Source organism: Lissotriton vulgaris, chromosome 3_1 (genome assembly GCF_964263255.1).
Source record: "Lissotriton vulgaris chromosome 3_1, aLisVul1.2, whole genome shotgun sequence".
In the NCBI taxonomy this organism is placed as follows: domain Eukaryota; kingdom Metazoa; phylum Chordata; class Amphibia; order Caudata; family Salamandridae; genus Lissotriton; species Lissotriton vulgaris.
Genome location: NC_141689.1, coordinates 1,138,610,707 through 1,138,636,747, shown reverse-complemented (window position 1 = coordinate 1,138,636,747; position 26,041 = coordinate 1,138,610,707). Strand labels below are relative to the sequence as shown.

Sequence of the window (26,041 nt, the reverse complement as noted above, 5' to 3'; positions counted from 1 at the left end):
AGGACAAACATTTGGAAGAGTAATGATAGCACAGAGTACTGCGAGGGACAGGAGGGAGGGAGCACGAGCACGCACGTTGAGAATGGAGAGCAGCAGCGGAAGGAAATAAGAGTAGCAAGCTGGAAGGAAATAAGAGTAGCAAGCTGACCAAGGAGGGCAGGAGACAGGGGTAGGGGCGAGCACAATGGACTGCAGAGGGAAGATGGGAGGGGGCAAAGACATGTACATAGACATCTGAGGTAGAGGAAAGGGTCAAAGACAGTGGCTTGCCCATCAGGGAAGGCAGCAGGGGCAGTAAATGGATGTTGAAGGGCAGGAGGGAGGGGTCAGGGGCATACACATGACAACAGAGTGGGGGAGGGCAGAAGTAGCAAGCTGGCCAGACAGGGCAGGTGGCAGGAGCAGTGGCAGTGCAATAGTGAGTGGAGGGTAGGAGGGAGGGAGCAGAGGCAGACAGTGGAGGGCAGTGGGGTTACAGGGTATGGACAGCAAGCTTACCAGAATGATGGGTCAATGTCAGAGCAACAAAGCATGGAGGGCAAATGGGAAGAGGCAGGGGCACACACACAGCAAGGAGGGCAGGAGCAGTGAGCTGATCACTGAGGGCAGGCCAGCATGGGCTGGGGCAGCAGGCTGACCACAGACGGCAGGCGGGTAGTGGCAAGGGCACGCAGACCGTGAACAGAATGTAGGTGGCATGGGGGCAGTGTCAGCAAGCTGATCATGGAGAGAAGGCCAGCATAGACAGTGGCAGCACAATGGACCAAGAAGGGTTGGAGTGAGAGAGCAGGGGCAAGCACATGGGAATGGAGGAACTAGGAAAGTTTAATATTATGTGGTATGGCTGGGTGGCCTTAGCATTTAGTATTATTACAGTACCCCAAAGATAGTCCTTGGATTCACACTATCAGTCCTGGTAGTGTGGCAAAGAGCAGTCAGGCTTTACTAGAGGAACAGGTGTTAAGCATGTCAGAGTACTGACATGGATGATAAATAACACGACTCAACAGAATTCCGACACCAATTTATAAATATAGAGTGTATTCTTATCTTAATTAAGACACCATATTGGATAAAATAGCATACATGAAACAGGAGTTATAGATTTTCAAAGAAATATAAAATCAAGCAGTAAAATACAGTGAGACTTTATCATTGTGGTCTTCACTACAACATTTGCAGTGACATTATTGATGAGGAAATTATGCATGGCAGGGGGGTGTGAGTTATAGTTACCTTAGGGCACGAGCTACAGTTACTTGAGATAACTGCTGATTTTCTATGATTTTGTATGTATATCTGAACTTAATTATAACGTTCCTGAATTTTATTTGTTTTTTTAATGCTATTTCCTAATTATAACATCCCTGTAATCTTTGGCTCTTTAAGTGATCTATCTATCTATCTATCTATCTATCTATCTATCTATCTATCTATCTATCTATCTATATATATATATATATATATATATATATATATATATATATATATATATATATATATATATACACAAAGACTGCAAATCTAGCTACTTCCACTGCAGCGACGAAGAAGGAGAAGTGGACCACTTCATTCAGGCAAGATGTTTATTTAACCGTAACATCCAGAACAGCTACGGCAGATCATATATATTTATACAAAAATATATATATATATATATATACACACACACACACACACACGCAATACCCTTTCAGGCTTAGAGTGCTGCATACATTATGTTTTTAGCAAAGTTTTCAAGTATAGGATTAGCACAGTGCCATCCACGCCAAGCAAGAAAGGGACAAAGGGCCTGATTTAGATCTCGGCCGACAGGTTACTCCGTCACAGCAATGACGGAGATCCTGTCTGCTAAAATATAAAACCCACAGGATATAATGGGACTTATATTTTGGCGGACAGGATATTCAACACCATTGTGACGGAGTAACCTTCTGCTGAGATCTTAATCAGGCCCAAAGTCTTTTATCATTTCTACAGCAAACTCTTGAAGCACAGGATTAGCGCAGTGCCATCCATGCATAGCTTAACATGACAAAAGTCTTTTACCACTCCAGGCACAGCATTACAGCTTTGGACTGGTAAAATACCATCCAAGCCAAGCTGGAATGAATAATAGCAACCCCTAAAGCACGTATACTGCTTGTGGTTGCCATGTTTTGAAATAGGCATTTTACCCATTCCAAAATAATCACCCTTACATGTGCATGCATACAAATGCACATACATGGGAGGACAACTTCGAATGGGCTTTAAACCCTTTATTAAAAAAACATTCAATAGCATGGACTGTGTCTGAGCACACATGCACACTCATAGGCGCCCATCTTCGAATGTTTTTGTAAACATGTGTTACAGAAGCATCCAAAAACAGTTGGTTGCTTTGCATGGGTGGCCATTTTATGTTTTTATCGTAATGGTTTGCAAAAACGTTTTAAAACATTGCGAAAGCTAAGAGAATTGCAGGAAATGCCAGACTGGGGGTTTTGTCAATGCTTGTTTAAAGGGAACTGCCCTTTCAGATAATCTGTTGTTCATTTTATTTAAATGGATCTATGATTATTAGAAAGAGCCAATAAAAATACGCTCAGATGCTGGCAGTCAAATAAATACAGTGTCAAATTATCAGACAAGATGTAGGAAAATGCAGACTCACGTTGGCGGGAAACCACAATGGAGAAAACTGGCAACATTGGACAAACATTCCATACTCTGGGTTGAGCATGTCCTCAAATACATGGTTGAACAATATCCTCTTAAGAGCAACTTGATCGAAGGAAGACATTCCGATGATTTCCACCTGTGGACATAATGTGAAATCACCATCTTACATTGTTTCCATGTTTACCATACTTTTCTATTTGCAGGCATCTGTTAAATTTTCAATGTACCAAATAGGTTAACAGTTTCAACACTTGTTTGGTTTATATTTATAGTAATAATGCAAACAAGGAGCCACTTTAACCCCTTGCATGCTCATGACGGCCCCCGGCCCTCATGCATCACGTTGGGCGTGTGCCGTCTGAATCCCGCCCACTTATAAAAACACCAGCACAGAAAGAAAATTTGCTGCGCATGGAGGGGGTTAAAGCACTAATAACAAACAACATAGGTGACTAGGCAGAGGGAGGTAGGACAAGAAGTGGAAGAGGAAAAGACAGGATGGTCAGAGTCAGTGGTGAAGCAAAGACTGAAAATCTGACAGAAGAATTACATATACGCTTCTTGTGCAAAGTGGTCCTTGAAGTCAAGGTCTTTATATTTTATTGTCTTTCACACTTTCTGGATCTGAGAAGATGCAGTACTTTTTGCTCATGTGCCACTCTACTTTTCGCAGTAAGAAATAGGCCAATCTTTGCCCCTACGCCAGTAATTTCTTTCCACCCACATTACCAGCATTCTTCTTCTTTATCATTTGTGGTACAGAGTCTGGGAATAACACACTTCTGTGCTCTTGGTGTTAAAGCCCTCCATTCTGTTTTGCAGCCACCAAGATCTTCTCTTTATCCCTGATGTCAATTATCCCCAAAAATATGTTTGGGGTTTTTCTATCATAGTGCCACTGCTCTGCTTGAATTAAACATGTGGAATTTGTTCAGAATCTTCCTCTCGGTTAAGGTCCAGTTAGTGATGTGTCCAACCATAAGACCTCTCAAAGCAGGACCTAACACAGGGAAACACCCAACATGATGTGTCCAACCATAAGACCTCTCAAAGCAGGACCTAACACAAGGAAACACCTGACGTTGATTTCAGCACACTAGTTGGCAATTGCTCATGTAGGCCAGAACCAACCGAAACCATCTAGGAAAGAAGGTGAACAAACTAGCACAAAAACTGTCACTGACCCTTGTAGGGTTTCTTCTTCCCTACCGACCACACCAGGTGTGTTTCCTTATTACTTAAGATGGCTATTTTGATTTCTTACTTTATCATGTGGAGAAGTGTGGCTCACTGGTTAGAGCAGGCAGACCCTGAAGCAGAGGTCAGACCCGGGACCAGGGTTCGATTCCCGACGCGGCAGGGTGTTGAGCTCAAATGTCCACAGACTCGATAATTCTCGCTTCGGTGCCTGACCTAATCATGGGTTCACACTATGCAACTCTGGGCATTAAGCTTGCTTAATCTCCACAACGGCCCCCCGCGGCGGGATGCCTGGCTTTCACCTTGGGGATGCCCTGTAGGGGCTATCTCACAGGGAAAAACCAGGACGGGTTCCCAAGGCAAGTGCGGAGATACCCCTTCGGGGGTCGATTCTGGCGCTACATAAGAAATGCAATAATAATAATAATCAATCAACAGCCTACCTTTGTACTACTCTGTGTCTCAGCCAATTTCTAATATTTCATTGGGGGCTTTATGGTCACTAGTGAGCATGGATTCATACACCTTCTATGACGTTTGCGGGAGTTAATTGCTGCAGAGTTGAAACATGTGCAGTCCAAGACAGAAACAAAACGATGCCACTATTTAATGGATGAACTAAATTGAGGGTAAGGTAAACAGACTTGCCATTAGGAGTAGGGACTTTAGGGGGCATGGGGATGTTATTTGCCCTTACTACCTGCAGTTTGGCATAGTTCAACAAATGGTAACACAATGAAAATGCTACTTACCAGTATGCATCTGTTCTTGGCATGTAGAGCTACAGAGTTGTACACTATGCATAGATCGCCATTTGTGTTGGGCTCGTATGCTTGCACTTTGTTGTTGTCTTGGAAGAGTCTTTTGTAGTCACGAGATAGGTGACGGCTCCCTTGGACGATCATACTGGTAAGTAGCATTTTCCGTTCGAGGCGTATGAGCTGCAGAGTGTACACTATGCATAGAATGTACAGCAGTGTCTCCCCTAGTGGTGGTCACCAGTATCTATTGCAGTAGTTTGATAAAGCGTTTTAAGAGCCTGGTCTACAGAAGCTTGTTGCTTAGCCTGCACGTTAACACAATACTGTTTGGTGAAGGTGTGTGGTGTAGACCATGTTGCTGCTTTACATATGTCATCTAAGGGAATGTTCCCTAATAATGCCATGGAAGCCCCTAGTTTGCGTGTTGAATGCACTCTAGGGGGAATTGTTAATGTGCGTTTAGTCATTTGGTAGCATATTTTAATGCATTTTACTATCCACCTCGCTATCCCAGCTTTGGAGATGGGGTTACCTTTATGCGGTGGGGAGAAGGCTACAAACAGTTGTTTTGTCTTTTGAAAGGGTTTATTCCTGTCAATGTAATAAAGTAGGTGTGTGAAGAGCTATCTCTGCCCCAGAGTCTGGGTTTTGGAAAAACACTGGTAACGCAACTGATTGGTTAAGATGAAAAGCAGAGATGACTTTGGGAAGGAATTTTGGATTTGTTCTGAGAACCACTTTGTTATGCGGTATTTGTAAGAATGGTTCTTGTATGGTTAAAGCCTGGATCTCACTTACCCTTCTAAGAGAGGTACTTGCGACAAGGAAAGCTACTTTCCATGTGAGGAACTGAAGTTCACATTTATGTAGAGGTTCAAATAGGGGACCCATGAACCTGGTAAGAATGATGTTTAAATTCCACACCGGAGAGGGTGGCAGTCTGGGAGGAATTATTCTTTTAAGGCCCTCCATAAAGGCTTTAATTGCAGGTACTCTAAATAATGACAAGTGTTGTCTGTTTTGTAAATACGCAGAAAGTTCCGCAAGATGTAATTGTATGGATGAATATGCTAGATTAACTCTTTGTAAGTGTAGCAAATAGCAAAATATGTCCTGGATTGAAGCATCAAGTGGAACAAATTTATTGTTATTGCAGTAGATGACAAATCTTTTCCATTTTGCTGCATAGCAAGCTCTAGTAGTAGGGCGTCTGGCTTCTTTAATGATGTTCATATAGTCTGGCGGAAGGTTAAGATAACCGAACTTTAGGACTTTAGGAGCCAGATCACTAGATTCAGTTGACCTGGATCGGGGTGCCTTATCTCTCCATGATTCTGCATTAGCAAAGTTGGGGAGAGGCGTAATTTTTGGTGTGGAACTACTGAGAGTTCCAGTAGTGTTGTGAACCACGGTTGGCGTGCCCATGTGGGAGCCACCAGGATCATTTTGAGAGACTGTTGTCTGAGCTTGCGTACTAATAGGGGAATCAGTGGGAGTGGCGGAAAAGCGTACGCAAATCTGCCTGACCAGTTCATCCATATCGCATTGCCTTTGGACAACGGGCGGCAAAGGTTGGGCATTTTGCATTAGCATGTGTGGCGAACACATCTATGTCTGGCTGACCCCACATTTGGAAAAATGGTTGAAGATCTTGGGGATGAAGTTCCCATTTGTGTATCTCTTGTGTCTGTCGACTTAGCAGATCCGCAATCTGATTGTGAACTCCTGGAAGATGTTCTGCCAGAAGGTATATGTTTTGTGAAATGGCCCATCTCCAAATGTTTTGTGCCAGCTGGGATAGCTGCAAAGAATGTGTGCCTCCTTGTATCTGAATGTAATACATGGCTGTCATGTTGTCCATCCGGACCAGGACAGTCTTGTGCTGTAGATATACTTGGAATTACTTTAATGCTAGAAATATTGCCATTAATTCTGGGTGATTGATGTGGAGCACTTTCTGTTGAGTGGTCCTTTTGCCTTGAATTGTGTGGTTTAGGAGATGGGTTCCCCAGGCGGTGAGTGATGCGTCTGCTGTTAGCACTATCTGTGGAATCGGCTCCAGGAACGGCCGCCCTTTGGACAGGTTTCGTGTGTTCCACCACTGCAGAGAGCGATGTGTGCGGCTGTCCACCAACACCAGATCTATAAGTTGTCCTTGAGCCGGGTTCCACTGACGTGCTAAGCATTCCTTTAAGGGGTGCATCTGAAGTCTTGCATGAGGTACAACAAAGATGCAAGAGCCCATCATTCCTATGAGCTGCATGAATACCCTTGCTGGGAGGGAATGCTGCGGTTGAAATCTAGTGATTAGTGTTTGCGTACTGGCTATCCTGGCTGGATTGGGATATGCCAAAGCTTTGGAGGTGTCTACTGTGGCCCCTAGATACTGATGTATGTGGGAGGGCTGAAGATTTGACTTGGGGTAGTTTACTGTGAATCCCAAGTCCTGTAGCAGCTGGATGGTTTGATGAGTGTGATGAATACACTGGTTGAATGACTTGGCTTTTATTAGCCAGTCGTCGAGATATGGAAAGACATGGATTTGTTGGCTTCTCAAGTGTGCTGCTACTACCGCAAGGCACTTTGTGAACACTCTAAGTGCGGTGGTCACTCTGAATTGATGGACTTTGATCTGATAGTGTTGTCCGTCCACTATGAATCATAGATACTAGGCGTCCTTGAGATCTAGTCGCCTTGTTGAAATAGTGGGAGGCAGGTGCGGTGCGTCCATTAGGGCGAGTGGGCGGTGCCCCACCGAGTGTTGCCGTCACACGTCACTCTCTAACTCGGACTTTCTCTATGACTCACCACAATGCAATCCCTGTATCCATTCCCAGGCCGCCGGAGGCAGTCAGCGTAGAAGGGGGCGGGGCAGCACTACAGCAGTTCAGCTGCAAGTGTCAGATTGACGTCCGTCGATCAATCATAATAACACATATCAGGTGGTCGGGGGAGTGCACAGCAAGAGTGCGCATGGTCTGCTTAGGGCTTAAACATTTTGCAGCAGCCCTGAACATGCGCACACTAGGCTGCTCATTAGAAGAGCGAGGGTTGTTCCATGCTGCTCTTCTAATGAGCAGCCCAGTGCGCATGTGCGGGCTGGTTGCAAAAAATGTGAAGCCCTAAACACAACATGCGCATTACTGCTGAAGCCAATCGGACCCCGGCCCAGGAGGACTCGTAGAGGTGACGCGGATCTGGTAAATTAATTTTTGTTAATAATGGTGTTTTTTTAATCTACCTGCGCGACCCCCAACCCCCCCCCCGCGAGTATTGTAGCGCGAGCCGTGACTGCTGCTGCTAAACTATATTTCTGCGCAGTTTGCTGTGAGGAGTGCTAAATCGAAATGCCCCTTGACTCTGTCTGGATTCTTTCAAACCAAGCAGAAGGATTGCATTAGCACCAGTTTTATGGTCTCGGGTTTATAGTTTTATTTTCTAACTCTGCCTTTCCGAAATGAAAATAAATGGCCTGTCCTGCGTTTGGAAGCAGCTGGTCAACTTATCAAACTTGTGAAGGAAATACTAGAGCAGTTGTGGTTGGAAATTCGTTTGGACAGTAGCAACTTGATAGCCTGCAGGAAGGCCGAGCTCCCGATTCTTTCTCTGCACTTCCGGGATGGAAAGGGAATGATAATTGCAATTAATCAATTTGAAAAGATTTCCAAATAACGTGGTGTAGACAGCGAGCCTGCCTAATTATGTCTGTATTTTTATCGCATGTGGTAGGCCAGTCGTCTTGAATGGCGGGACCTGTCTGTAGTGCTTGGTGACAGCCTAGGCTGTGTCCGTCAAAGGGTCGTAGTTCTATGTTATACTTAACATTCACACTGACTGTGCCCACGTGTGTTTTGTATAAGCTGGTAAAAAGTGCATAAAAGATACACAGCCCTGGGGTACTGAATTTTTCACGCTCCCAAACCATGCTTCTTCGTCGCTTGATTTGCCGCATGGTACTTATAACTGGCGGCTTTCTCCTCACGTAAATAACTTTATTTTAGCACAGTGATACTGGTGATTTGGGGTGTTTGTCAGCTGAGATATGCACATTTCTTCGTGTATTTTGGCAAGAGATGAGCTAGTCAGCTCTTTTTAAACTGGTAAACAATATTTGTAGGTTGTAATGTTGGTGAATGATTATTTAGGCATTATAAAAATATTATTATTATTACTATCACTGTCTTCCGAAATAGCAGCCACCTACAATTTTATGTTGTGTATTCCCTACCTCGTGCTTTTCAGTCTCTTTCTGAAACCTGCAAGCACATCACGAGAAACACTGGATGTTCCAACCTGATGCAAGAACCGTTTCATTTTATAATCATTTATCTCAGAATGTCTCATCTTCCAGAGCCGAGACCGAGCTTTCTCACACATTGAATGGACACAGCAGTTTTTAAGCACAGGTTGTGTGAGTTTACTGTCTCAAGATATCTTTTTTACTTCAGAGTTAGAGAGTCGAACTACTAGATATGTTTGTATTTTTGTTGGCTGATCTGTAGCTGAAACAATATTGTGCGAGCCTTAGCTGAATAGTTGTTTTGGAAATTCAACAGGTCTTTCTTATTTAAAAAAAATCATAGTAAAACTAAGGGGTTTGCATTTTAAGATGCCAGGTGTATTGGTCCGCTGTATAGTGCCCCAATCATGATATTACTTAGAGTACCACAAGACAATATGTTATATTGGCAGAGGCCTATGATGTACCCTTACTGCTATTGCAGGCACTTCCGCTGTTAAGAATTTAGGTCACTTGTAGCTTGTAGAGTGTGTAACCCTGATCTATGTGTAAGGGAAGAATATGCTATACCTGTTGTATGTTTATGTGTGAATGTGTTTGTGTGTGAGAGAGCGAGAGAAGCTTGCACAATGGCGTCTGCTTGCACTGTTTCTTGCTTTTGGCAGAGCTTTGTCTGCTGCTGTGCTCCCTGTTACTGAATCTAGGTAAAGCTCATTCAAGTTTACAGAAGCCAGACCTATTGACTTTGTTGCCATTCTTTACCATGCAGATGTGGCCATTTGTGTTTTGTTCTGGAATTGCGGCATCCCTAACTGTAATCTATGGTTGGCAAGCATTAGTACATTCAGTGGCACAGCGGGCGATGGTGGACCTGAGGCATCCGGGGGCTGCAGACAGAGAAGGGAGGGAGCCTATACTGTGATGTACCCCTCACAGCTTCCTTAAGCATGGTCTTCCACCTCCATACTGTGCCTTTTCTGTTACAGCTGCTGTTAGCATGATTTACCTTTACCTTACTGTTAGTTATCCCTCTTCACTACCTTTAGCATAGTCTTTCATCACCAGGAGCTTTAAGGGGCAGAGAAGGAGCTACCTGAGGCTGAAGCTCCATGTGCCTCTTACGACTGTTAGACTGTTAGACTCGTTCGCTACGCTCCCTCGCCAATGGGCACTCATCCCGAACTTTTACGCCTCACCACTTTCAAATGTCACCAGCCGCCCCTGGTGGGAGGACATGTTGGAGAGTGATCATATGAAAATGATCTGACTGTATTTAGAGATTGACGGGTCTGAGGTCGAGTATTGGCCTTAGGGTCCCGTCCTTTGATTAGGAAATACAGCGAGTAAACCCCTGTTGCTTGATGCTGTAAGAGAACTCAGTCTATTGCCTGCTTTTTAAGCAGTGAGAAAAACTCTTATTTAAAGAGAGTGAGGTGTTCCGGGGACATTGGACTCTGTCTGGGTGGTATGGTGGGCGGGGTTGCTGTAAGTTCTAGGCAGTAACCATACTGGATAATTTGTCTTAACCACTTGTCTGTTGTGATAGAATTACAGACAAATAGGAACTGTGAGAGTTTCCCTCCGACCGGAGTAGAATGGTCTGGAGGGAGTGGAGGGAAGTCACTGTTTTTTAGTGGGGGAGGAGCAAGTGTTGTTGTTACCTCAGCCTCTCCCTTTGTTGTTATTTCCTCTGTATCCGCCTCTAAAATATCTTCTCTTGGGGGATGTTTGCGTGGTGTTTTTGTAGGAAGAGGAGGCGGTTTCTGTTCCAATGTTTTTGGATGCTCCTGTATAAAAGGAGCGATGAAGGGAACCATGTGGGGATGGAGGCTGTAATGCTCCCATGGATTTTGCAGTCTCTATGTCCTTTTTCTTCTTTACTAGAGTGGTGGTTACAGCCGGTCCAAAAAGTTGTTCCTGATTGAAGGGCTGGTTGAGGATAGTTGTTTGTACCTCCTGTTTAAAGCCTGAGATGCGTAACCAGGGATGTCTTCTGAGTAGCACACTAGCGCTAATGGACCTAGAGGCTGTGTCAGCTGCATCAAGGGCACACTTGATTGATGTGTGGGTTATTAATTTGCCCTCTTGAATTAAATCATTTGCTTGGGTTTTGTATTGATCAGGTAAAATGTTGTAATAGGGTTTCTAGTTGGTCATAGTGAGCCCTATCGTACCTAGCAAGTAATGCTTGTGCGTTGGCTAAGCACCAGTGATTAGCTGCTTGGGCAGCAACTCTCTTGCCAGAGGCATCTAACAACTTAGATTCCTTATCCGGAGGTGGTGCGTCACCGGAGGTTCGAGAGTTGGCGTGTTTCCTAGCGTTAGTTACCACTAGTGAGTCTAAGGGTAGCAGCCCTTTGATGTAGGTGGGATCATCGGGCGGGTTTATATTTTTTGTCAATCCTGGTATTGAGAATTCTAGCTCTCAGCGGGTCTTTGAATATGTCGGGGGCATGTTTAATGACCCCTTTTAGCCTTTCCAGGATTTGGATTGTCTTCTGTGACTGTTCGAAGGTGTCTAGAAGGAAGTATTCATCTGCCGGGTCTGAATGCATGTGAACACCATGGTAGACAGCAGCTCTATTTACAAGCTGACCAAAGCCAATATTGTCATCTGGGGGAGATGGCTTTGTTGGATATGGCTGGGGATCAGGGAGGTCTTGGGGATCGCTAGGGTCACCATAATCGTCCCGATCATCCTGTGGTGCATTCATGTCATCATCAGGGTCAGTGAAAGGGTTATTGTTGCACCCCCCACCCCTTAAATTGGTGGAGTTGGGGTATGGGCAGTTGTACTCACTCGTTGACCAGGAATGATATGGTTGTCTGAGTCTGGGTCGTCTGCTTCGGACACGATTTCCAGGTCATCAGAATCCTCCTCCGGAACATCGGGCCTTCATCGAAGATGTCCACTAGTGCCGGAGCTGATCGCTGCGCCATGATGTGTCGTCGGGCCCGACGATTATAGATGGTTTTCTTGGATCGAAATCAGGCGCAGGCCTGGCAATTGTTCTAGTCATGCTCGGGCGAGAGACACAGGTTACAGACCTTGTGATGGTCACTGTGTGTGAATTTTGCTCCACACTGGGGCATTTTTTGAGTGGAGTCCTTTCCATGAGCTGTAGGCCCGAACTGAGTCAATAGGCCCAGAGGCCCGCATCCACGACTGGAATAGAGTAGCTGAGATGCGCGTCAAAGATCACGCAATGGAAAACAATACCCTCGATTTGTAGATAGTTTGCGCATCGAAAAGGTTTGGAGAATAAGGTGCCGAACCGGAGCTCAAAAGTTACATCCGAACCAAATGGCGGAAAAAATAATCTGAGGATGGAGTCGATGCCCATGCGCACTATCGTCCAAGGGAGGAGTCACCTAACTTGTGACTACAAAAGACTCTTCCAAGGCAACAACAAAGTGCAAGCATCCGAGCCCAACACCAGATGGTGATCTATGCATTGTGTACAATCTGCAGCACATATGCCTCGTACTGGTGCTTTTTAACCTTAAAATAAAAAAAGGAGGGAGCTGTACTGACACCTGAACAACGCAAATGCAATTGGAGACAGAGAGCTGAGCATGTATGAAACAGGTGACAATAGCTCAAGGAGTAAGAGAAACTGAAAGCATGTGGTGCAGCAAGAAGGCTCACCTGCAGAGACTTTACATATTTAATCTAAAGACACATATGTATTTGAATTTACATTACCTAAGGTAAATACAAATCTAAATCAGCTCAGCTTATAAAAATACATTATTTCTGATAATACAAAGTGAACCAAAACCAGCAGTTCCATTCAGATTAATAACATTTGGTGAAATAGCCTGTCCACGGGCTTGTGGAAAATGACTAAATGATACTGTGAACAGTACCGTTAGTTCTTTTCTAAGATCACAATCCTTTGCTGTACTCAACACATCCAAAGTATCTTCCAATATGTTAGTATTTCTGACAGTGAGAAAAAAAAATGGAAAGCTTCTTTCTTCCATCCAGTTCATTAACAGACTGCGAGCTGCCACCTAAATAAATGAAAATAACAATTGTTCATCATCCAGTCTTTGTAGTCAGTTATTTCAGTCATGTTTAAACTACTGAAAAGCCAGAGAAATCACTGATAAAAGTAAAGACCATCCATAAGAACATTATTTTGGAGGACATTTAACAAAACCACAGCAAAACAGTTAGATATTTCTAATGTGCGGGGGAGGGTCACAATATCATGGTCAAAATATTGACCTGCAACAATATTGCATCTACAATATGAACTACCACTATTCTGCCCAGGTTAGCAGAAATGGAGTTAAGAATAGTAAATACACACTAACCTATGTAAACATATGGACTCAATATTGCTGCAGGTTGATTTTGTTATAGTTAATATTTTTACTACAACCATTTTCTTTTATTTACAATCATGTATAACAAGAACTTAGTGAAATAACCAATTGCATCATTACTCCACATTTAAGGTCAAGGAGGGAGTATGTTGTCCCTGGTACAATATATTTTGTATACGTTCTTGTGTGCCGCAAATGAGGCTCTTTAGCAACACACAACTCAGCCATGTCTCTACATCTTAACTTACAGGGTGACATGTGCAAAGCCAGCAATCAATGTATACTACTCTGCTTCATTTGCATTCTTATATCCACATTCAATTGATTCATTATGTGAACCCTGTAGATGACACTTGCTTAAGCTTAAACCTACCTTAACTTATACACCGCACTCTAGATCTGCAAGAGCCATTTCACTGGCTGGAGAGTGTTCACACCAGTTTGGATACCATACAAAGTGTTTATCACCCCATTGTAAAACTTGATAGAAGTTTGATCTTGGAGTGTAACATTAAAAAATACCAGCAATTCCATCAGAAGTAAATGTGCTGATGGGTTGTTATCTTTTGTACCAAGACGACTCAAGAATCTTATGCCTATGTGGTTTACAACACTTCACAGCCCAAGCATCTTCCATCATTAAGATACATACGGGAAAAGATGTTTTGTAACAAAATCGTTCTTTAAAAGAGAATTGCTGTAGATAGGTCCGATGTTGTGATCAAACCAATGTTGACTTCACAAGGTTATACCACTATTTATTAATCAGACATCGAAACTAACCATCATTAGCATGCTCACTATTTTTTTTTTTTTTTTTGCATTTTTATATAGCACAAACTCAGCCTGAAGGCATTGGATCGCTTTACATGATCACCAGATTACATCACACCAGGTCAGATTTATGTTTATCCGGCATGGGGAGATTAAATGATTCGCCCAAAATCACAGGAGGTTGAGCCGACGCCAAAACCCAAACCCAGTTTTCCAGTTCCCCTCTGCCATTTGGCTACACCCCCTTCCTTTTGTTTGTTCCTTTTGTTTGTAATGGTTAGCTATAATTTGACACAAGAAAAACACTTTTTTTTCTAAGAGCAATTCACTGTCCCCAAAGAGACAGTTATTTTGGGTAGCATGACATATAAAAGGAACATCTTTCTGACTATTCCCACTTGGCTGGAGAAATCACCGCCTGAGGAGGTATGAAAGTATAAAGACACAGAAGACCACGTGAGAGTTGTCTAATAGAGAATTGAACTACCTTGCAGTAAAATTCTTTCCACAATGACCTTCAGGTAAAAGATAATATTTGTGAAAGAAAAATTGAATTTGAGGAAGATTCCATGCTCTGTGCAGGATTGAATGAATTTTATTGGTTACGTTTCTTTGAAGGTTTATACAATAATACGTTATACAAATAAAATCAGCACATAATTAAAACTTTATATAAATAGTACTATAAAAAGAAAAACAGATGCAATATGCACTAAGGACTAAGTCCAGTTACATACAACAGTCTTTGAACTTTTCTACCAAAGCCTGAAGAACAAACTTTTAAATTTTACAGTATGGGCCACAGATTTTAATGAAGTGTATTTAAAACACAATAAAAGCACCTCAGAGATTGTTCTAATACCTTTGTCCTTAAAAATGGGCATTATGTATTTTTTCCTTACCTCAAGCAGGGATGGACATTAGCATATTATATGTTTTATAGACTTATTAGCTGTTTTACACATATTATAAGCTTGTACCTTTGATTTTCAAGAGCCATTAAAGTCCTTAAAAGGACGATACAGAAGCCTAAAATACAATAAAACGTTCCTCTCCCAGAGCATTATGTTGTAATCCAGATATAGTTGTCTTAGTGAAGTGTAGACTTCACTTGTGTACCTACTATACTTGTACCTTGCTTCAGCACTAAATTCACCAATTCAACATGCTGCTTTAATTCCATTCTTTACCAGTAACTTTCAAGCTGATCTTCACATGTGTAATAAGTCAGCCATTGAGTGGAGATTATATTTTACCAACAACGTAATGATGGAACTTTCAGACACCAATCCATCACTCAGGTGGGTGGCCAATTCTTTGTAAATGATTTTGTTTAGTGGGTTGATTCCTGCCAGCTTACAATTTTTAAAGTAGTTGATTTGACTAGTATCAGCCATAGCAATCAGAGGAGTGACGCCTAATTCTAACCTTAGACAGCAATGTGGAGTTGAATGGCTACATTGCAAGAATTCTGTTTTACTGGAAATTAAAAGAAATCTGATTTGTTGTACATGAAATGGAAGAATTGCTTCTGCTTTGGAGCATGTTGGATGCATGAAATTTCAAGTGTTAAAAGATGCTAGGATTTAGGAGCGGAGTAGCCATGTTGTCCTACCGTTTCAGATCACAAAAGATTTGTATTTTTGTCTGTAAAGAAGGGGAGATTTATAGTTTGGAAGACAGTTTACACCATCAAAAATGCTGCGGAGCACTCTGTCTGCCAAATCAAGGTCTGTCCGCCCTATTTTGGGTAGGGAGGACTGGCAGCTTTCCATCCATAGAGCATCTTGTAGTGTTCGACTGTTAGTGGAACGTTGGGGGCGATTCTCGATTCTGGTCATTCCGAAGCTGACGGTTGACCTGCTGATTTGTCTCTCTGTGGTGGTTGTCTCTGATATGGCTTAAAACTACTTACGTGTCACCATAACGGGTGCCTCTTCATTAGTACATGAATTTGGCGACGACCAGGAATGAAGATAGGGCTCACTTAATCAAGTCCGTAGCAGCGCTAGTGCGCTGGAGAGTTTGATCGATCTAACCTGGTATTGCACTCAAGTTTCCACGCATCCAGGAGATTGTGAGTCCCCTGAGGGGAATTCTTGTCAATTTTGGAGTTATTTGTGGTGGCAGTAGGCAGCGGCTCAGCGCGCGCAACTTAAAAGTGGTTGGAGTGTGCATCGGAGCGCCTGGTGCAACAGAGAGCGCGCTGGTTAGTGTTACCCAGCATCACATCCCATTCAGGGTGTGAGGTCACCACGCTCTGGTAAAATTTTGGTGGCCATCTTGGATTGGGCAATTATTGGAGCCCGTATTACTCGTTTTCTCTTGGATAACGTTTAGCTTGCCTACAATCTTTGTGAGTACACAGCTCACTGTTATTGGAAGTTATATTACCTACATCACTCACCAGCCTGCATCATCGGTGACTAGCACATCTTTGGAAACAGAAGGTTCTCCAGCCTGTATCATCGGTGACTGGTACACCTTTGAAAACAGAAGATTCTCCAGCTTACATTTACGGTGACAGGCACACCATTTGTAATATTATAATATTCCACCTGTTTATCAGTGACAGGCACACCTTAAGTAACAGTAAGAATTCCTTTGAATTATTTTTCTTTACATTCTGTGGGAACAATTGTGATATTGGGTGGTATCATTCTCACTATGGCCAACATTGTGGCATCACCACATTTTTTTTTACAAGTGGCAGGTGAGCCCAAAATGGAGTGGTAATTATGGTTTCCTATGTTTTTAGAATATGCTGAAGACCTTGAGAAAGAGGATTGTCCTGCTAAAAGGAAACTAGCATCATTAGCATTGTTTGGGTGGTGCAGGTTTGAAGGAATTTAGGAATCATCCTCCCATAGAGGATGCAGGGGATATGGATGTTTTTGAACAGGTGATCAGACTTATGAAAGTCCGTTTTAGAAAGAGGCTTAACGTAGTGATGTAAAGGTTCAAATTGTATTCATGCACAAAGAAGGAAGAGGAATCAATAGAAGATATGTTTCTGCATTAGGTATTTTTGGCAGGGTTGTGTGCCTTTCTTAATACTTGTTCGTAGGTAATAGTTTCAAAGATTAAAGAAAAACTTTGGCTGGGCACTGAATCTTCTCTAAGTGCGGTGGTCAACATTGCAAAAGGCATTGAACAGTCTGAAAGAATTTTTTTTTTAATTTTTAAAACCTTTATTTAAAAACAATGCACACAGCTATTCAGCCTTACATCCCGGAGGCGAGGCAGCAGAATGGAGCAAAGGAACCAAAGTGCAAAAATCAATACTTCAGAATGAATGAAGGTTAATTTTCAAGTTTTATAAGTAATGCAGAAAAGAGAGAGAAAAGGAAAAGAAAGCGCTGCAACTGGCGCAAAGAGAGAGGCAATGGAATGTAGAGTATAGTGAGGCAAAACGAGGGGGCCGGGAGGGCACAGTAAACACAGATATGTCCAGTGGAATGGAATACTAGGAATGGGGAGGGAGGGAAACACAGGATGGCAACATAAAAATATACAGTTGGAGTCGCAGGCTACGGTGAGAAGTGTTCCTCCTGCGGAGCGGGATCTGGAGGTACGCAAATGTCTCCTCTGTATTCATTCCAAGCCCCCCACATTTTCTGCCACTTTTTAGGTTTACCCCTGGCAACATACACAATCTTTTCCCGGAACATACACCAATCCATATTGGCCTTCCACTGTACAACCTTCGGAGCCGCCGTATTGTCACCCATTGGATCTGGGCCACGGTATGATCTGTCGGACCCCAGATATTCAATAGGCATCTCCTGGCTTCCGCATGCACACTCACCCCAGTCACCTCGCTCATAATCGAGTGCACACGTCGCCAGTAGGAAGCTATTGCAGGACATTCCCATAGAATGTGCATGAAAGTGGCAAGGGCGCCACAGCCGCGCCTACAAAGGCCATCGACCGAGTAGCCCATACGCACAAGTCTGGGACCAGTGACATAAACTCTGTGTAAGATTTTGAGCTGCACCAGCCGAAGACGGAAGGAGATAGCAACCTCCTTAGGGGAGGACACCGCACTCTGCCAATCTTCGTCATCAATTTCTATCCCTTCTCGCACCCACTGGTCTCTCACACCCAGGAGGAGGTCTGTACGGACGTTGATGAGTTTCTTGTATGTCAATGAAATGGCACTTTCTGGCATATGGCCATCCAGCACCCTATCTTCCAAAGGAGAACTGTCGGGAATCACCTCCCCACCCGGCTTGGCGGACAGCAATGCATGTCTCAGCTGAGCATACCGGAAGAATTCCGTGTCACCCAGCTGAAACTCTGCTTGTAACTGGGCGAAAGTTTTAACCTCGCCATGCAGCAACATGTCCTCCACCCTGGAGATGCCAATTGGGTCCCACTTATCAAAGCCCTTGGTATGCCATAATTTGCCCAGGATGTCCGAATCATACAATGGGGTGCCCTTCGTCAGTCTATCCTTCCATCCCTGCGCCTTGGTAATTGCCCTCCAAATATGGACCGCGGTTTTCGTTGGACCAGACATCCGCCTGTCGAGAGACCTCGAGTAGAGTGCCCTGTGATACTTCCATCCGCCCAGCAGCCATCGATCCATGGCATACCCCGGGTTGTCCGCTGGACCGTATAAACCATGATTAATAGGTGCTAACTGGGAGGCCCAGTAATACCTCCGCACATCAGGCAATGCCATCCCCCCATCGTGCCACGGTAGCGTGAGCTTCGTGATAGCGATTCGAGGGCGGCCATCTTAAAGTAGGGCGCGCTGTAGGCTCTCGATCTCACCGAAGTATCGAGCTGGGACCGGGTCCTGAGTATTTTGTAGGGCGTAGAGGAACCTGGGCAAGGACATCATCTTAAACTACGCCGCGCGCCCAAGCAGGGAGAGCGGGAGTTTACGCCACCCCTCTACATCACGCCGGAGGCGGAGAAGTGGGGGAAGCAAGTTGCGTTCATAGCGCGCTTTGGAGTTAGTGGAGATGTAGATCCCCAAATATTTGAAGCCCTGGCTCGCCACCTGTATGCCACAACCCCTCGGAAGGGGACGTACAAGTATGACTTGGACCAGTTAATAACTAGGCCGGAGTACCGACCGAAAAGTCGCAATACGTCACAGGCCACAATAAGGGATTTTCAGGGGGAAGTGAGGTACAAAAGAATATCATCTGCGTACAGTGACACTCGGTCCTCGAAGTCAGGGGCCCATCTTACACCATGTAGGTCGGGGTGGCTGCGCAACCAGGCCGCCAGCGGTTCGAGCGCAAGTGCAAACAGGAGGGGCGACAAAGGACAGCCCTGCCTGGTGCCCCTCTGAAGAACAAAGGGTGCGGAAACTCGACCGTTGACAGCTACGTTAGCCAACGGTCCGGCGTATAGTAGCTTGACCCACCCCACGAATTCCGGGCCAAAACCGAGCTTCGCCAACACTGCCCACAGGTAACTCCACTCGAGGGAGTCGAAAGCCATTGTGGCATCCAACGACGCCAGGACAGCCGGCTCCTCAAGCGTATGGGCCCTGGCCAGGGCACCATGAAGTCGACGCAGGTTAAGAGCAGTGTTGCGGTGTGGAATAAAGCCTGACTGGTCCGGGTGCACTAAGTCACCGATGACGCCTACCAGACGGTTGGCGAGCATTTTGGCTAGAATCTTAGGCTCCGCGTTCAAAAGAGAGATGGGACGATATGATCGGCACAAGTCTCTTGGCTTCCCTTCCTTATGGATAGCCACGATGGTGGCCAACCTCTGGTCAGGGGGAAGTATGCCAGCCTCCCGCGCCTCCAGGAACATATTCCGCAGATGCGGGGAAACCACATCCGGTTTGATCTTATATAGCTCTACCGGAATGCCGTTAGGGCCAGGCGCCTTGCCAGATCTCAAGGAACGAATTGCGATTGCAACCTCGTCCACAGATATATCCCTGTCCAGGTCGTCTCGATCTGCTTCCGACAGGCACGGGAGATCAATATCCGACAGGAAAGCACCCGAGTCGGCCTCAGACCGATCCGAGATGGAGGAATAAACGCCCTGGAAGTAATCCGAAAAGGACTCAGCGATGGCGCTCGGGTCAGTAACTAACACTCCGTCCTCACCCAGTATCTCCGGGATGACGCGGCTGGCCCTCTCTTTATCAAGCCAGGCCAGCAACTTGCCCGCCTTGTCACCAACGTCGTAAATCCGACCCTTCTGTTCCCTGCCCAGGACGAGAGCAGCGTCGGTGGCAAGGTCACGATACTCCGATTGCTTAAGGGAGAGATTATGTAACAGGTCGGGCTCAGGGCCCGCCTCCAAACGGGAGTCTAATTCCATGATCTCCGTCTCGATACGGACCATGTCGGCGTCTCTGTTCCTACGGGCTTCCGCTATAAGGGTAAATGCCTCACCCCGCAAGACCGTTTTAAAAGCCTCCCACAAAGTGGCAGCCGATGTAACCGACCCCTCATTCTCGGTAAAGTAGAGTTCGATAGCCTTGGCCAGGAGACCACGAGTCCTGGGGTTTCGAAAGTACCACGGATTGACCACCACCGGTCGCTCCGATACAACAATGTTAAAGTCGAATGAGACCCACAGCGGGGAATGGTCCGAGATACCCCTCGCCAAGAAGCGGGCCTCAGAGATCGCCGGTGCATGAGCTGCCAAGGCAAGGACGTAATCGATCCTGGAGAGACTACCGTGAGCGCCAGAATGAAATGAATATTGGCTCTGGGTAGGGTGTAGGAGTCTCCAGCAGTCGACCAGCCCCATAGTGTCAAGGAAAGTGGGCAACCACATTTGCGAGCTACGGAGGTCCCTAGGCGGATGTCCATCCAAGGAACCGGAGCAAACAGAATTAAAGTCACCCCCCACAATGAGCAACCCTGCTGGCAGATTCAAAATGGCGCTACCAAGGTCCTGGAAGGTGTTATTTTGCAAACCCGGAGGAACATAAACCGAAACCAATGACAGGGCACGCCCCTCCCAACGCCCTGCAACGGCTGCGTATCGCCCCCTCTCGTCAACAATAGTGGAGTCAATCTCAAAAGGGAGGGACGTGCGCACCATAACACCCGCTCCCCGGGACCCCGAAGAGAACCCCGAATGAGCCACCATTTTGAAACCCTTCCTGTTGAGCGCTCTACACGTATTCCCCACCAAGTGTGTCTCCTGCAAGAGAACAATGTCAGGCATATGTCTTTTAAGCAGTTGCAACACCACCCCTCTTTTAATACGATCACCCAGGCCATTGACGTTCCAACAAAGAACTTGCAATTTCCTACCCCCCATCATCGTGTCCCAAGTCCTCACCAGCCCCCAAAAGCCTCCTCGACAAATGAAACAAAACAGAGCATATGACCCATTGCCGAAAGGAAAGAGAAAAGAAACAAAGCAATCACACAAGACCATCCCCAACACCACCCCCCACCCTGCACCCCTACAGCAGACTAAAAAGCCCCCCCAACCAGCAGTGTGCCTGTCGCCCCATAAACTAAACTACAAAAAAGACCCTAGAGGAGTAAGGAACCCCCGCAATACCCCCCAGCCACCCTCCATGTGAGAATAGGATATTCCAAGTAAAGTGCAACAGCTTGGCATTATCAGTCACAGTCAACGGGCACACCAACCGCTAAAGGCAGTACGAGAAGCACTATTCCTGAAGATCAGGGCCACCAGAGGCGCCTTCAGAATGTTCCTCCTGTTCTTCTCGACGGTGCGGCAAAGTGTCCAGCCAGTCACTCGCAGTCTCAGGCATATCAAAAAACTGGGCTCGACCATCACGTTCAACGCGCAGTTTGGCGGGGAACAGCATAGAGTACTTCAGCCCCAAGTCCCTGAGGCGCCGTTTTACCCCCGCAAAAGCTTTGGCGCTGTCTCTGAACAGCCCTGGTGAAGTCCGGGTAGAAATTCACATCAGCGTTCTGGAATTTGAGAGGCCCATGTCGCCTCGAGGCCTGGAGAATCACATCCCGATCCCTGAAATTGAATAAACGGGCGATGATGGGTCTCGGTGCAACGCACGTCTTCGGAGGGCCGCCAGGTATTCTATGGGCCCGCTCCACTGAGAAAAAGTGACTGAGACCTGCTGGAGCGAGATGGGTTTTTATCAAGTCCTCAACAAAGAGGTCGACGGCCGCTTCCTCCGCACCCTCCGGCACCCCAATGATGCGCACATTTTGCCGCCTGGCACGTCCTTCGAAGTCCTCCAGCCGCCTCGAGAACAGGTCATTAACCGACCGCAGTGTACGGACCTCCGCTTGCAGGTCCGAGACATCGGCCGTGAGGCTGGAGGTCTTGATATCGAGAGATTTCACTCGATCATTCGTTTTGCCCAGGTCGGCCCTGATCAAGTTGAGATCGATAGCCAGGGTGTCCACCTTGTGAGCTAGGACCTCGTGCTGCTTATGCATCTCAGCCCTAATGCTTGTGATAGCCCCCATGATGTCGCGAAGAGTGGGCTCCGCCCCCTCGGGTGAGCTTGTGCGTAAGGAGTCCTTAGACTGAGCGACGACCGAGGGCGAGGTCCTTTGCTGGGCGTACCGATCGATCTTATTTGTCTGGGGTTGGACCGTCTTCCTGCTGGCCCGGTTCGCCGTCCTGTCGGGATCACCCCTGCCAGCTATGTTGGGTCCGGAGAGAACAAAGGGCAATACGGCGATGACACTGTAGGCTCTCGAGCGGGTACGAAGCTTAGCTTCCACGAGGGCCAGGTCAGCAATAGGCAACTCCGCGGCTACGTGCACTCCGCCAGCAGTAACAAAAGACGCTCACTCCGCATATCAATCATGCACCGCGTCGTCTCGATCATCGGCCACCTCCGGGACAATGGCGCATCCCTGGCACAAAGTTCAACACGACATAACTTTGCCAAGAAATGTCAGATTTAGGAACGGAAAGCGGATCCCGTGTCTGTGACCATTCGCCAATTGGAATCCACCGCTGTGGATCAGGATTTCATCAGGATATGTGCGGAGGGTCGGAGGGTCTGCGGAGCTCCGAGCTTACGCGGCCATCTTGCTTGCCCGCGAAGCTCCTCCCCAGTCTGAAAGATTTGTTACTAAATTTAGAAATCAAAATGTCAAAGTTCAAACTACTGAACCTGAGGTTTCAGTCGTAAGGAACCAAATGGGACCAAGGAAGAATGTGACTATTTCTGTCATAACGGATGTTGAGGTTTCAAAGGGTGTCCTGCCTGACAAAGTTTATGTCAAATGTAAGAAAAAGGGGCATTTTGGTAAACTGTGCGGATCATCTCAAAGAGTCAATCACATCACATATGATGAGGAAGAAGTAACTTCTTATTTAAACTTGTTATTATGTGTTGGTGACATTAATAGCAAGGGTATTCCCAGATGTACAGCAGTAATTGAGGGTAAACCTGTGTCTTTGACTTCTGTGCATTGCACCGTATTATTGGGAAAAAATAGTTTAATGAACTTTGGGGTGAGAAAAAATATTTTTCACCCGATATTCAACCTGATGGGTACTCATGTCACAAAATCGCTTTGGACGGTTTCATATGGGTAGATTTAGATTTGAAGGAAGAAGAACCGAGAGGGAAGGTAGGTGTAGCTACTAAATGAGTGGCTATCTTGGGATAGCCTCATCAGCAAGAAATGGGCTTAAGAGTAGACCCCAATGCCACTCCACCAGTTTATGTTGTTTCTGTTCACAATGAAGAACTTGTCAGTGGAGTCAGAGAAATACTTCCAAACCTGTTTGATGGATCTCTGAATTTTAGAGATAAGATTATTCTTAAGAATGAGGCAATACCTGCCAGGCACAAGGTGAGAAATGTACCTTTAGCCTATCGGGAGAAACTTAAAGTCATGTTAAATGATTTGGTTCAGAAGAATACAATTGAACCCATAGAATACTCACCTTGGGTGTCTCCCATTGTTTTATCCCTTAAGGGTACAGGTGATCTCTGTTTGTGTGTCTATGCAGCCTGAATAAGGAGATCTAGGTTGACAAACATCCTCTCCCCAATATACATGAATTAATATCTACCCTATCCGGTGCTTCTGTTTTCTTCACAATTGACTTAGCAAGTGCCTACCACCAAGTAGAGTTGCATGAGGAATCTAAACGGTTAACAGCCTTTGTAACACCAGAAGGTATGTTTAAACTTTTGCGAATGCCTTTTGGTCTAGCAAGTGCAGCCTCTGTTTTTCAGTGCTTAATGAAGAACGTTTTAGAAGGTAGTTGCTTTCCAGGATGACATTTTAATTTTTGGAAGAACAAGTGAAGAACATGACAAAAATTTAAATGGGTACAAAATAAAGGGTTGACTTTGAAATTTTCTAAATGCAAATTCAGGCAGAACAAAGTTGAGTATTTGGGTCATGAAATTTCCAGTGAGGGCATCAGGTCAAAATTCAACCATGTGCAAAGTATTCCTAACTAGTATTGTTTCTGTGTTTAACTGAATTTTATGGCAAATTTGTACAAGGTTACTCTACCAAAGTGCATCCGTTAAGTATGTTATTAAAGAAAAACACAAAATGTGCATGTGGAAAAGAACAACAAATGTCATTTGATGAACTTAAGAAAGAAATTGTTTGTGCTCCTTTTGTAAAATCTTATGTTACTGGCAAGGAATGTATTGTATAAGTGGATGCTAGTCATGTGGGTTTGGGTGCTGTGCTTATGCAAAAGGATAGTACAGATAATTATGTGGTACCCTATGCCTTAAGAATGCTTTGTGACTCAGAGTGCTCTCTACTATTGAGGAGGAGTTGCTAACCTGTACATGGGCAGTCCAACACTTCTGTCAGTTTTTATGGGGAAACAAATTTCGGTTAAGGACTGACCATAATTAATTGATTAATATGTTAGCGCCTGGTGCTGGTAGAACATTGACAGCTCGCTTAGCCAGGTTGGCTGCCAAATTGCAGGAATATCGGTGTGTGGCTGAGTATGTTCCAGGTCGAGTGAATATTCATGGAGGTTGTATGTTACGTTTACCTTTAGTGGATGCTGCTGAGATCAAGGATGAGGAGGAGTGTGACATGGTTTTAATAAAAATTATGTCAATAATAGCCTGGTGGATGAGTATTCAGCTAATGCTATTTCTGATGACAAATGGAAAGATGCTAAGAAGGATGATTGTATTCTGCGTGAAGTTTAGACTTTTTGCGCAAAGGTTGGCCTGAAGAGAGGAAGTTGTAGGGGACTGCTTTTGTTTTTCAAAATTCACAAGGAGCTTAGGTCTTTACAGGGTATTGTCATGAGAGTCGACAAGATTGTTCCGCCACAGAAACTGAGAGAGGTGATTTGTGCCTTGGTCCATGAGGGTAATATGGGAATGTCCACCACTAAGAGAAGAATAAGAGAGTTCTAGTGGTGGCCTGGTATTGATGGCATGGTTGACAAATGGGTCAGGGAATGTTCTCCTTGTGCTCGGAGTGACAAGTCTGTCAAACCATTAACTGTTGATGTTACACCCATCAAATATGCTCAGGGGTTTTGGAGACAATTGGGAGTGGACATTTCAGGTCGGTGAGAAGTTACATGGGTTTACGAGTGATGACTGCACTGACGTTTCCAAGGACAGAGCAAGTCTGATAAAGTGATTTTCTCATAGCAAGTTTGATGAAGATTGTGAATGGATTGCTGGTTCTAATGTTATTTATGATGGTCCGAATGCCCAGGATTTGAGTGAGTCTAATGTTAGTGCAAGCAAGTTTGGTGTTGCACAAGGCTCTGTTCCAACTACTGATTTGGATAATCTAGTGGCACACAGTATTACTCAATCTATTGGCAAAGAATGTGTGCTGGAAATGAGGAGAAGTTCATGTGTCAAGAATGTGAATATGAAACTGAAAGATTTGATGAAGTATTAATTTATTCTTTTTGATTTTGTTAATGTATTTATGATCTATTGTTTGTATATAATAGCTTTCCATGTTTTTATTCCTATGTTTTTATGTATTTATTTTGTTGTTTTTCTTATTAAGGGGAAAGGTGTGCAGTGTTCTAGTGTTAGTGGAATGTTGGGGGCGATTCACGATTCTGGTAATTCCAAAGCTGACGGATGACCTGCTGAGTCGTCTCTCTATGGTGGTTGTTCAAGCTGTCTCTGATATGGATTAAATCTACT

At 45.0% G+C, this 26,041-nt stretch overlaps 1 protein-coding gene across 1 annotated transcript in view; it reads right to left on the bottom strand.

Annotated features, from left to right (window-relative positions):
* LOC147727569 (E3 ISG15--protein ligase HERC5-like) overlaps positions 1-26,041 on the bottom strand; it is a 479,269-nt gene that overhangs the window by 174,881 nt on the left and 278,347 nt on the right. Inside the window, exons 16-17 of the mRNA XM_086963137.1 lie at positions 12,736-12,882; positions 2,657-2,800 (exon numbers count right to left, since the gene is read on the bottom strand). Coding sequence (XP_086819263.1) covers positions 2,657-2,800; positions 12,736-12,882 — 291 coding nt within the window. The remainder of the gene's footprint in view (positions 1-2,656; positions 2,801-12,735; positions 12,883-26,041) is intronic.